The 12,328-nt window shown below is 44.6% G+C and overlaps 1 protein-coding gene across 7 annotated transcripts in view; it reads right to left on the bottom strand.

The window, feature by feature from the left end:
* The window catches only part of CDS1 (CDP-diacylglycerol synthase 1), a 73,316-nt gene extending 63,617 nt beyond the window's left edge, over nucleotides 1–9,699 (bottom strand). For 2 of the 7 annotated variants that reach the window (XM_067035978.1, XM_067035982.1), the window contains exons 1-2: nucleotides 9,025–9,096; nucleotides 2,284–2,550 (exon numbers count right to left, since the gene is read on the bottom strand). In XM_067035978.1, coding sequence (XP_066892079.1) covers nucleotides 2,284–2,287 — 4 coding nt within the window. In that variant the 5' untranslated portion in view covers nucleotides 2,288–2,550; nucleotides 9,025–9,096. Of the gene's footprint in view, nucleotides 1–2,283; nucleotides 2,551–9,024 lie in introns of all 7 variants that reach the window. The other 5 variants (XM_067035981.1, XM_067035980.1, XM_059066420.2 and 2 more) reach the window with 4 other exon arrangements.
* Nucleotides 9,700–12,328: the final 2,629 nt, after the last annotated feature.

Here is a 12,328-nt window from a genome sequence, read left to right as displayed (position 1 = left end):
TACCTCACATTACCTTACAGATAAGTAAATAATCACATCCTTTTTGTAACTGAAAAAATTTATGCTCAGAAAGGTTGAGTAAAGTGCCCAAGTTTACACAGCTCTAAGCAATGTAGCCAGGATGCAGAAAGGAAATTAAAATGGCAATTTTCCTCCAAACTGATCTACAAATTCAATGAAATCCCAATCATCTCATTAGGCTTTTTTTGTGTATGGAAATGTACAGACTGATTCTAAAGTTTATATGAAAATGCAAAGGACCTAGAAGAGCCAAAACCACCTGGGGAAAAGAACTAAAACTGAAGGGCTTACACTACCTGTTTTCAAAAGTTATTATAAAGTTGTTACTGTGGTACTGGCATAAAAGAAAATAAACGACAATGGAACAGAAGAGAGAGTCCATAAATAAATCCACACTTCTATGGCCAACTGACTTCCACAAAGTTGAAAGGTAAATTCAATACATGATGCTGGAATAATAAGATATCCGTATGTGAAAGGAAGGAAGGAAGAAGAAAAAACTTTGATCTGTACTTCACACCATTTACAAAATTAATTCAAAACAAATAATAGACATTTACATAAAGATATAAAAATTCCATAAAATCTTTGGGACCTAGGGTTAGGCAAAGATTTCTTAAATATGACAACAAAAGTACGATTCATATAAGAAAAACTGATAAATAAAACTACTTCAAAATTAAAATTTTCTGCTTTTCAAAAGACAGTGTTGGGCTTCCCTGGTGGCACAGTGGTTAAGAATCCACCTGCCAACGCGGGGGACGTGGGTTTGAGCCCTGGTCCGGGAAGATCCCACATGCTGCGGACCAACTAGGCCTGTGTGCCACAACTACTGAGCCTGTGCTCTAGAGGCCACGAGCCACAACTACTGAAGCCTGCACGCCTAGAGCCTGTGCTCCACAACAAGAGAAGCCACCGCAATAAGAAGCCCATGACTACAACGAAGAGTAGCCCCCACTCTCTGCAACTAGAGAAAGCCCACATGCAGCAATGAAGACCCCAACACAGCCAAAAATAAGTAGATAAAATAAATAAAATTTTAAAAATAAACAAATAGTAAATCCTAAAAGATTTCCAAAATCATTATAAAAAAAAAAAAAGACAGTGTTAAGAGAATGAAAAAACAGCTATAGACCGGGAAAAGATATTTGCAAATCACATGTCAAAGAAAGGTCTTGCGTCCAGAACACATAAAGAATTCTCAAAATTCAATAAGGAAACAATCAACTCAATTAAAATACATGGGCAAAATATTTGAACAGACATCTCACCAAAGGCAATACACAGATGGCAAATTAGCATATGAAGAAATGTTCAACATCTTAGTTACTAGGGAAATGCAAATCAAAACCACAGTAAGATACTATGACACATCTTCTAGCATAGCTAAAATTTAAAACTGAACATACCAAGTCTCAGAGAAGATGTGTTGAAACTGGACCTCTCACACACTGCTGGTGGAAATGTGAAATGGTACAACCACTTTGGAAAGGACTTTGGCAGTTTCTTAAAAAGTTAAGTAATACATCCACCCTATGACATAGTCATTTCATTCCTAGGTATCTGCCCCAAAGAAATGAAAGCATATATCCACACAAAGACTGTACACAATGTTCATGGCAGATATATTTGTAATAGCTCCAAACTGGAAACAACTCAAATGTTGAAAAAAACAAACTGGGCTACATCCATACAGTGGAATACTACTCAGCAACAAAAATGAACTATAGAAGTATGCAACAATATGGATGGATTTCAAAATTATGCTCAGTAAAAAGAAGCCAGACATGGACTTACCTGGTGGGGCAGTGGTTAAGAATCCGCCTGCCAATGCGGGGGACACAGGTTCGAGCCCTGGTCCGGGAAGATCCCACATGCCACGGAGCAGCAAAGCCTGTGCACCACAACTACTGAGCCTGCACTCTAGAGCCCATGAGCCACAACTACTGAGCCCGCAAGCCACAACTACTGAAGCCCATGCGCCTAGAGCTCGTGCTCCGCAACAAGAGAAGCCACCGCAATAAAAGCCCCAGCACTGCAATGAAGAGTAGCCCCTGCTCACTGCAACTAGAGAAAGCCTGCGCGCAGCAACAAAGACCCAATGCGGCCAAAAAATAAATTAAAAATAAATAAATAAACAAATAAAAGAAGCCAGACAAAATGTACGTATAATATGTATATGTATACATACGTATACATATGTGTATATGCATACATGTATGTATAGAATTCCACTTATATAAAATTCTAGAAAATACATACTCATCTATAGTGCCAGAAAGTAGATCAGTGGTTATCAAGGTGTAGAAGGGGAATTACAGAAGAGCAGGAGCAGACTTTTAGTGGTGACGGGGTTTGTTCATCATCTTTACTGCAGTGATGAACTCATTGGTGTTGCACATGTCCAACTGCACAGTGTAAGTATGGTCACTTTAGTGTATGTCACTTGTAGCTTATGGTGACTCCTGAAGAGTGCGCAGGAGCCAGCGGACAGGCAAAGAGGACTGAGGTGCTTCTCAATACTGGAGACTGGAAAGCAGGAAGAACAAGGGCATGGGATTCCAGACCATTCAAGATGATGGCTCCAAAGTCTCTAAACTAATGAAGGTAAGCAGCAGTTTAGAATGCAACAAAGGATAATGTACTAAATCAATCACAATTTCCACCCCTTTTACACCTGGCCCCCTAAAAAGTAAGTCAATCAGGGTCAGCTTCTCCACTATAGGTCCCTTGAGGTTCACACTGATCCCTCCCTGTACCTAGTACAGCATTAAAATTGCAAACAAGCAAAAGGAAACACTCAAATGACACAGAGCTCTGTGCCTAAAAGGAGGGGGCCTTTTAAAAATCCTGAAGCTAAACAGGTCTTACTTGAAAGAATGGTAGGTTATACTACTGATTTCAGCATTTTCTCTCAGTCTCTTCATTGTTTCCATGTATTTTAAAGATGTGAGAAAGAAATTACATGCCTTCACCCCACAAAGCTTACTGCCTCCATGAACATAACTTTAGAATCCAATCGTCTTCATTACCATAGCTTTACTATTCCCAGATACTTGCTCTGGAGCTAACTGTTCATCACTACAACTTCTGAAAAACATCAACCCTTTAATAGGAAGCACCAATGAACAAGTTTCCTCCTAAAACTCTTTGAACCCTTGCCTCAAAATCCTTGCCTGGCTATTGCCACCAATCCCAAACTGTTACACTGTGATCCTTACCCAGTCCTAATCAAGACCCTGCATTAAAAGACCTGCCTTAAACCAAACTTCCAATTCTCAATAAAATCCAACCTTGCCTTTCCCCCTCCAAGCTCTGCCAAAGCTTAGTATTGAGGTGGTGTTTTTCTTCACCACAGGAAGCAATAAACTCCACTTTGTCTTATCAACTGGTGGGTTGGTGATATCTGGGGAGCTAGCATTCAAAAACTGTTGTTAAATAAAATGAATATGCTGCAAATGACAACATGGAAACTTACTTGGGTGATAACAGTGACTAACCATTGATGAACAATCGGGGAGTACCAACTTATATTTTATTCTGGACATCTATATCTACATATTCATATTTTATTCATGGCCTATATTTAGATGGGAAAAATACAGAAAATGTTTAGTACACCTTCAAGTGACACCAAGACAACTCACAGTGAAGTGTACCAAAGTGAAGAATTTATGCAAACACAAGTTCCAAAATTAAAAATTTATTTTTTAAATATGAGAATATTTTTGAAAGAAACTACACCCATCTCAAATGAGGAGGGACAGAAGTTAACTGACCTCCAGTCTGTTTTCACCTTCAACCTCACAAACCCAAATCTGTATCAGAGTAGCATCCCCACATACGAGTACATGGGGTCCTCGTCTGACAGTGCACTAGTCCACCTGTGCGCCCCCTACTGGCCACAGCTTCCCTGCGCGCCCCCTTCTCTCTCACTTCTGGTCCAATCAGGTCTTAGCTTCACTGCAATTGCTCAATCTCTTTCAATTCACATCCGGGGCTTCAACAGCCCTCTCTGAGCTTCCGTCCACTTTCCTGCCGACCCTAACTGTGTCCCATCCCAGCGCCCGGGCTCACTCACTCCTCTCTGGCGCCCTTGTCCTGGCATTCACGACCACAGTCACTCCCAGTACCTCTCCTATTTTCAGCTATCAAAGGGGAAATATTCCTAACCCACAGAGCTGAGGAACAAAAACAGAAAGACGTGACATTACTGTTTTCTCTAAATCACTCTACAAGCATCAACTATTATGACTACTACTGCTACTGAGTTAAGAACTATGCTAATTCAATGCATAACAAATTTGTGTTGTTTTAGTTCAACTGAATCTTCACTGAGTTTGATAATTCTGCCAGTTGCCTCTTGGTCGTCTTACATCGCGCTCTCTAAAACGACATTCCAAAGGTGTCCCAGTCAGAGATGAGCTCTAGTTCCAGCTCTGCTATCCGCTTGAGGTCATTTCAGGCAATAACAAACACAGTCTAGGGCAAGTTTATTATTTAAAAATACACACATACACACACACACATATATATATATACACACTCACACACGTATATATATATATGTATGGTTGAACTAAATTGTTTCTAAGATCTCTTGAAGCTCTGTGGTTCTCAGACCCTACTTTACTGGGAAAATTTAAAGCATCAAACACTGATCTCTTCTGCTTTTCAAAATGTTTCTGTATCTAACCTCGATTCCTTCTTTCCTTTCCTTGAATACTCCAACCACCTGTACTCTCCACACCATTTCTACTCTCTTTTTCCTAGGGACTGCCCACCCTCATCAGCATCTGCACTCCCACTTCTTTCCTCCTTCCTTCCTTCCTTCCTCTGTCCCTCCCTCCCTTCCTCCTTTCTTCCTCCCTCTCTCCCTCCCTTCCTTCCTTCCTCCTTTCTTCCTCCCTCTCTCCCTCCCTTCCTCTATTTCTTTCTCTTTCTTTCTCCCTCCCTCCCTCTCTTTCTTTCTCTTTCTTTCTCCCTCCCTCTCTCTCTTTCTTTCTTTCTTTGGCTGGGTTGGGTCTTCATTGCTGCACACGGGGGACCTTCTCTAGTTGAGGTGCACGAGCTTCTCATTGCGGTGTCTTGTCTTTGTTGTGGGGCACAGGCTCTAGGCACGTGGGCTTCAGTAGTTGCAGCACGCAGGCTCAGTAGTTGTGGCACACGGGCTTAGATGCTCTGCGGAATGTGGGTTCTTCCCAGACCTGGGCTTGAATCCGTATCCCCTGCATTGGCAGGCGGATTCTTAACCACTGCACCACCAGAAGTCCACTGACTTCTTTATATAAATACCTATCTTCCCTTCTTTGAAAAAGGAAATTTTCACTTGATCCTCCAAGTCCTCTCTAGCTGCTATCCTGTACTCCCTTCCACCGGCACTTCCTACAGTTACTACCAATATTTTACGTCTCACATTCCTCGGCCTAAAATGTAGCTTCTCTTAAGATCTTTTGCTGGGACTTCCCTGATGGAGCAGTGGTTAAGAATCCTCCTGCCAATGCAGGGGACACGGGTTCGAGCCCTGGTCCGGGAAGACCCCACATGCCACAGAGCAACTAAGCCCGTGTACCACAACTACTGAGCCCGCGTGCTGCAGCTACTGAAGCCTGCGTGCCTAGAGCCTGTGCTCTGCAACAAGAGAAGCCACCGCAATGAGAACCTCGTGCACCACAACAGAGTAGCCCCCACTTGCCGCAATTAGAGAAAGCCCGTGCACAGCAACGAAGACCCAATGCAACCATAAATAAAAAGAAAGAAAGAAATTGAGAGGAAAATTAAATGAATGAGTATTATAAAAAAATAAAAGATCTTTTGCTAAATTCCATGTTCTCTGCCCCTTCCTCATTTCCAAATACTAGTGATGATATTCTCTAAGCAATTCCTCCTCCTTTAGCTCCCAGGATCTCATTATCCTGGAGCCTTCTTATATCTCCAACCCTACTCTAAACATGGGCACCTCCCAAGGCTCTGTCTTCAGTTCTCTGCCCTCTCTATCCTAATCAAAAGTCTCCACACCTGAACGTTCATTTCAGTTCCCACCACCACCTGAACCACTTCTCTGTTTTAGAGAATGCCATTCCTGCCCCACTCAACTCACCATCTCGCTCATAACCTGAAAAACCCTGCAAAACTGCCCAATCATTTTTGCTTCTTTCCTAAGTCTCTTAAGTTGTGCATCAAAATGTGTCTCCCAGCAGGCCCTTCTTTTATTAGTCTTACCCTGATAACCCTTGCCTAGGTCCCATCACCATTATCTAATACATGCTTCCTCTCTCTCAACCCTTACTCCCCAGCTCCTACTCGACTTAGTACATGCCCTCATTATTTCATATACATAGCATTTGCAATATACTCCTATCTGGTTTCTTTGTGGCAGGTCTCTCCCCATCCCAACACTTTCTCCAGACTACTGCTAGAATAATAGGCTAATGCCTCTGCAAAAACTTTCCAGTGGCTTCCAGGAGTCCATGGAAAAAAGCCTAACCTCCCTCACAAGACTCTGAAACTCTCAAGCCATCTTCACAAACATATACAGTTTATGCTCCAGGATTATAAAACTAAGCTCAGTTCCCTGTGCCTTGAATGCTGATTCATGAAACACTTCCACACGTCCTTTGCCTAGAATTCTCTTCCCTAACATTTGTCCACCTGGTGAGTCCCCAGGCATCTTTTAATTCCAAGGCTCAAACCCTCACCTCCTCTTTAAAGCCTTTCCTGTTGTCTCCATATAGCATCCAGCTATGCCCTCTTTGCTAACAATAAGCCTTGTTCAGAATTATATTAAATCTATCTCATATATATCTCCTGGGGGGTTCCTTGAAGAAGTGGTCTTGTTATCTTTCAAGTATTACTGCAACATTTAGCAACTGGGAACATTCCCCTGCAGGTAAGAAGCACCTTTTCACGTGTTAATGCTCTGGACCATAGAACTTTCTCTCAGTATGTCTCCAGGTCCTGAACAATGTGAATGTCATGTTAATAATGCCGTTATACAAAAGTCTACAAAATGCCACGGGAGTGTACCATAACAGCAGAATATAACACACTTCCTGCGCTTCTTTCATTAATTCCATAAGTTTTGCCTTTACTGCAACTTGAATGGAGAAGGCACTTAAAAGAATTTCAATGGACCAAATGTTAACCAGCCTCCGATGTGCAAACTGATTTTATAATGGCCCTTGACCTGGAAATACAGGTGCATTCAAATATACACCCTGATAAGAAAGGACCTACAGAGGATAGAGTTCAGTGACACAAAGCTTGCCAAGTCAAAAGTTCCTTGCAATAAACTCTAAAAGTATGCAGTATTTTAGATATGGTTTAGAAAATGCTCATCCTTGTCTAAGAAATCTTAACAGAACAGGTTACACATGGCAACACCTACTCTCAGAAAACAAAATTCCGCTGGGTATGTATTAATGAAAACCAATAGTGTGGCATTTATAAATAAATATGCAGTGAGGTAACCCACTCACAGATAGCTAGAGACAACAGTTCTAATGAGTCAAATCAAACCAGAGAAGTAGTTTCCATTTTAAATATATTAGGTTGTTAAGAAACTAATTAATTCAAAAGTTATTTTATGGATGGCTTCCTTGAACATGTTTTTTCTTATTAAAAGCTTGTTTCAGTTAAGGAAGTGAACATGCGGAAGCTGGTATTTCCTTGATTCTAAACTGTATCAGTGCTAAAACAAAACAAACCCCAACCTAATTAATTCTATTTTTGGTCTAGTTTCCAAGGCAGTTTTCACAAAAACCATTCTTTGCCCACTCTTTTTAGCTTTGTAACATCAACCTTCAGAAGCTAGAAACTGTTACACTTTGTATAATTCCTTGATACATATGTTCTATCAGACTCCTTTTATTCCACCTGCTTATCAAGGGTAAGGGGGAAAAAAGGATGTCTTCCCATTGATTCTAAAGTTTCATGCCTAAAATCACTGTTAAATTTATTATTTCATGATGTTGTGGGATATGTTCCTGCCAGAGCTTTATAAGGGGTTACCTCAACCTTCCCCAAATCAGAACTGTGAGTGAGTCTCAGCAACAGTGCAAACCAGAAAAAAGGGAATCAGGAAACAGTTTCTAGTTCCAAAAGGCCACTGACTTGACCTTGAGCAATCTACTTCACTTCTGTAATTTAAACGGCAATACCAGCTTCCAAAAAAGAATGCTTCTAGGAATAGCTTAAGTGCTTTGAGTTTCTAAGATAAAATGGAATTTTATAAACAGAAGATTTTATAAAACAATCTATTGCCTGGCCCAATTTCCTAAACTTATTACCAAATAAGCTGAACTTTGACTTTCTTCTACCCTTAAAAAGAATAGTGGCATTACATCTACTTATTCTTAAACGTGAAGCAAAAGCAATCTACAGAAATGGGAATTTTAAAAGTCCTCATGAATTAACGTGTCAGGTAAAATGAAATCTACTGCTGCACTGTCGGCCGTGGAGGGTCACAAATGGGTCACGTGTAGGAGCCTCTCAAACCTCCAAAATCTACTATACTGAAAAAGGATAGAGGAAACGAAAGTGCTGATGGGGGAGCGCGAGAAGCCAAGCCTCCAGCGTCAGGATCCAATGACACGTTAGAAGCGAAGGTGCATGACTTAAGTTTAGTCCTTACTAACTGTGTTCCTCTCCCGAGAAGAGGTGTGAGGTGGCAGCTACTAGAAAGCTGCAGCTCTCAGGGCGGCATGCTCCATCCCGATTCTAGGGTCGGCCCCAGATCCCGGGGAGGGGGACTGGAAGGGGCAGAAACTAAATTAGAGTCAAGGTGAATCATCCAGCTACCCTGGCAACGGTCGAGGTCATCCTGGGAAACGCACCATCGCTGGGGTCCGGGTCCCACTTGAGGAAGAAGGAAACAAAGCCAGGCCGGGAGGGCGGCGCAGCCCGCAACTTCACCTGACATTCCGTGCCCCCCACCCCAGGTGTCCCGGCCCCAGCCAGGACCCAGCCGGGGCGCGGGTGTGCGCCTCTCGCGCCTCTACTTACTTTGTCACTGGTGCTCTCGGTTTCGTGGTCGCCGCCGGCCGCCTCTCTCTCGCGGGGTGGCGGCGCCACTGCTCCCCCGGGGCCGGGGCAGCCTCCCCGGTGCCTGAGCTCCCACATGTCCCGCTCCCGCGCGGCCGGGGCGTTCTCCTCCAGCGTCCCGAAACCCGAGCTGCACGCGCGGTCTCGCCGGCTGGCCGCCCTGCCGCCCCGCAGCTACACACCCGACGTCCCGCAAAGCCGCGGCCACTAACACGCCCCCACCGTGGAGGCGCCGCCGCCGCCGCCTCCGCCTCCGCCGCGCCGGGTCACCCCCAAAACGGCATCAACGAGCGAGCGCTCGAGGCCGCCCCCTGCGAGCACGGGGTCGGCAGAGAGGCGAGGGGCGGGCGCCGGGGGCGGGCTCGGGGTGCGGGGCAGGCTCGGGGCGCCCGGCCCGAGCGGAGAAGGTGGGGGCGCGGCGGAGCGCGGCCGCCGGTTGCCAGGTGCGCGTCCCCACGCAGAGGCCCAGGTGGGAGGAGAAGAAAGGACGCGGAGGGAAGGAGGAAGCGTGACCCGCTTTAGCACTTCACCGGGCGCCAGCCGCCCGGGCCCTGCCACTCCCCTCCCCGCCCCCGGACTCAGGAGTCGGCAGGTCCCGGCCCCCCTACACCTTTCTCCGGGTTGCTGCCTCCCGCAGCCAGGTCACGCGCCGCAAGCCCCGCCCAGCCCCGCCCCTCTGCGCTGCACTGCGGTTCCCACAGCCCCGCCTCCATCGCAGAAGGGTGACGTCATGGGTCCGGACCGAGGCTCCGCCCGGGTCTCTGCGAGCACACAGGTGGCGGCGTTGAGAAAACGTGCGGGCTGGAACAAAGGTGAGGAGCAGGGAGGTGGAGGAGGGATGAGCAGCTTTCTTGGAAGTGAGGCGTGAGAACCTGTGGACTCGTTACGGAGCACCTGGGAGGGCTGAAAGAACTACTCGAAGACGCCTGGTCAATATTGACAGCACTCAGCACTACCCCTTCGAACGGCTCCGCGGCCGCCGCAGCTTGATACACCGCGGGGCGTCCGAGGTTCAGAGGCGTACAGAATCAGAAACTTGTCTGGCAGGAGGAACTCGACGACTTCGCGGCATTGTGACCCAGTGGCATCGCTTGCAAAATAGGAGATGCGTTTGCCTCACTGGGCGTCCCGGGTTGGCCAGTTTCAACCACATACCCAAACTCTGTCTCCAAGGAACTCGAGTATTGAATCTCTCAAAATTCACTGCCTAGGGCCTGAAGAGAGAACCAGGACCCTGAGGTGCCACGGGATGCAGTTGCCAACCAGCTAATCTCTAAGCAGTCATGGACCTTGGGCTGCTAAAGTTGGAACAGGAAGGGCACAAAATCCGCATTAATTCCGTTCCAAATCCTGTTAGAGGGTGATTAGTTTTCTTGACATGTAGGTACCACCTGGTCATTACTGACAAGCTGACAAATGGGGGGCGGGGGGAGGAGACAGGCCGTCATACAAATAGGACAACGTTCAGGAAAGCACCCTTATAGAAATAAATCAACAATAGAAATTTCTTCAGGTCATTACTGACACCCTGAAAATAAGTAAGGTTGTTCTGAAAATTGAATAACAAGCAAACAAAGTCAAAGTTGGATGCATTGAAAAGCAGAGCACAAAGACATTTTACTTCATCAAACAAATCTTTAAAGCTCTGAGTTCAGATTAGGTCGTCATATTATCAAAGGGATAGAGAGAAGAATCAGTCCGTCTTACAGGAAGAGTAACAAAAATGACAAAAGATATGAAAATAAGTCCTTTGAGTCACAGTCATGGTGTGGTTTTCCTTAAGGAACAGAAGACTATGGGGTGACTAGTTTAATCAATTGTTCTTCATTTCTTTGGAGGACCAGAGATGAAACGCTGCCTGATGGTCAGGAACATGAGGCTGAAGAGACTGCTGAAGGCAGTGGTGGAGTTTCCCACCTGAGTCCTAGTTCCACCAGTGCCACTAACTGGGTGTGGCCTTGGATAAGTCATTAAGCCTCAATGTCCCCAACTATGAAGTGGATAGTAAGGAGGATGGCCTCTGTGGTCCCTTCCAGCTTACACATGATTCTGCAACTAAAGCCTCCCTTTATCAGAACCCAGACCTTCCTTTCTCCCATGCCTCAAGAAAAGGAGACCTAGCATTGCACCTGAATGGTTTCCTCCTTCCCCTTCCCCTAGTAAACCGAATAGCTCCTTTGACTTTCTCCTCCCTTTGCTGAAGGAGAAAAAGTGGTAATGAGAAAAGTGGCAGGAAGGAACAACAGAGGACAGGAATGCATGCCAGGAGAAACAGTATTCCCTGACCCAGGAAATATGGGACCAGGGCAGAGACTGCCAGACTAGAGTGGTTTACTACTTTATCTCACCCTCCTTTAAGCTCTGTATTTCAGCAGAAATGGTCATTTCTCTCTGCCTTCATTATAGTTATTGCCACTCGTTGAGTGATTACACTGAACCCAGACAGAAGGAACCACTGTTTATTCATCTTCACAGCCCAATCCCTTGCCACAGGGCTGGCCCCCACTCTCATCCAGTCAACACTCTTGTTGAAGAAGTGAACAAAGAAACGAATGAATGGCAGAGGTATAGCATAACCAGGGAAAGATATATAGTATTTGTATTTTTTTTAACTAAAAAGGTATATATTAGTCTTAGAAAGGTACTCACATGTCTTTGTTTTTCACTTTATGTGAAAAGGAGAAAGAGTGATTTTAAGATGTATTAAAAGGGGGTTATAGTAACAACTGGTGCATTTTACTTAAGGTATATTATGATATAGTAAACCAGAACTGGCCTTACTGAGCCCTATAGTCTCAAACTTTTTTAATGTCTTCTTTACTTTTTCATTTTTATCTTTCATTTTTCTTCATTCAGAGAGCTTACGTTCTCAAAGTTTATTACATTTATGTTCGATGACACAAAATCTGGCACATAATGGTTTCCAAGGCCTCACCTGTTAGGTTTATAAGAATTTAATCTGCTAAAGGGCACCATGTAAACTCAAAGCACATGCATAGGCTAATCACAGGAGACACTTGGCCAACATTTCATGGTTGATTTATAGATTTTCCACTTTAGTGATTTATAAAAATGATTGAAATGATTTATAACTCTTAGCAAGGCATTTGCTAAAGAGGAAAGAGAGAGTCCTAACTATTTACGTGATTTTTATTAGATTTTTTTTTTTACCTCCACTTTTGCCAAAAGATGGAGGGAACTTGCCCGAAGTAGTAAGCTTATGAGATGGATAGACCCCTTATCACCCTCTTCCCTGAGTACCCTC

This window comes from Kogia breviceps, chromosome 6 (assembly GCF_026419965.1).
Source record: "Kogia breviceps isolate mKogBre1 chromosome 6, mKogBre1 haplotype 1, whole genome shotgun sequence".
In the NCBI taxonomy this organism is placed as follows: Eukaryota; Metazoa; Chordata; class Mammalia; order Artiodactyla; family Physeteridae; genus Kogia; species Kogia breviceps.
The sequence above is the reverse complement of the archived record's forward strand: the minus strand, read 5'-3'. Positions and strand labels throughout refer to the sequence as shown.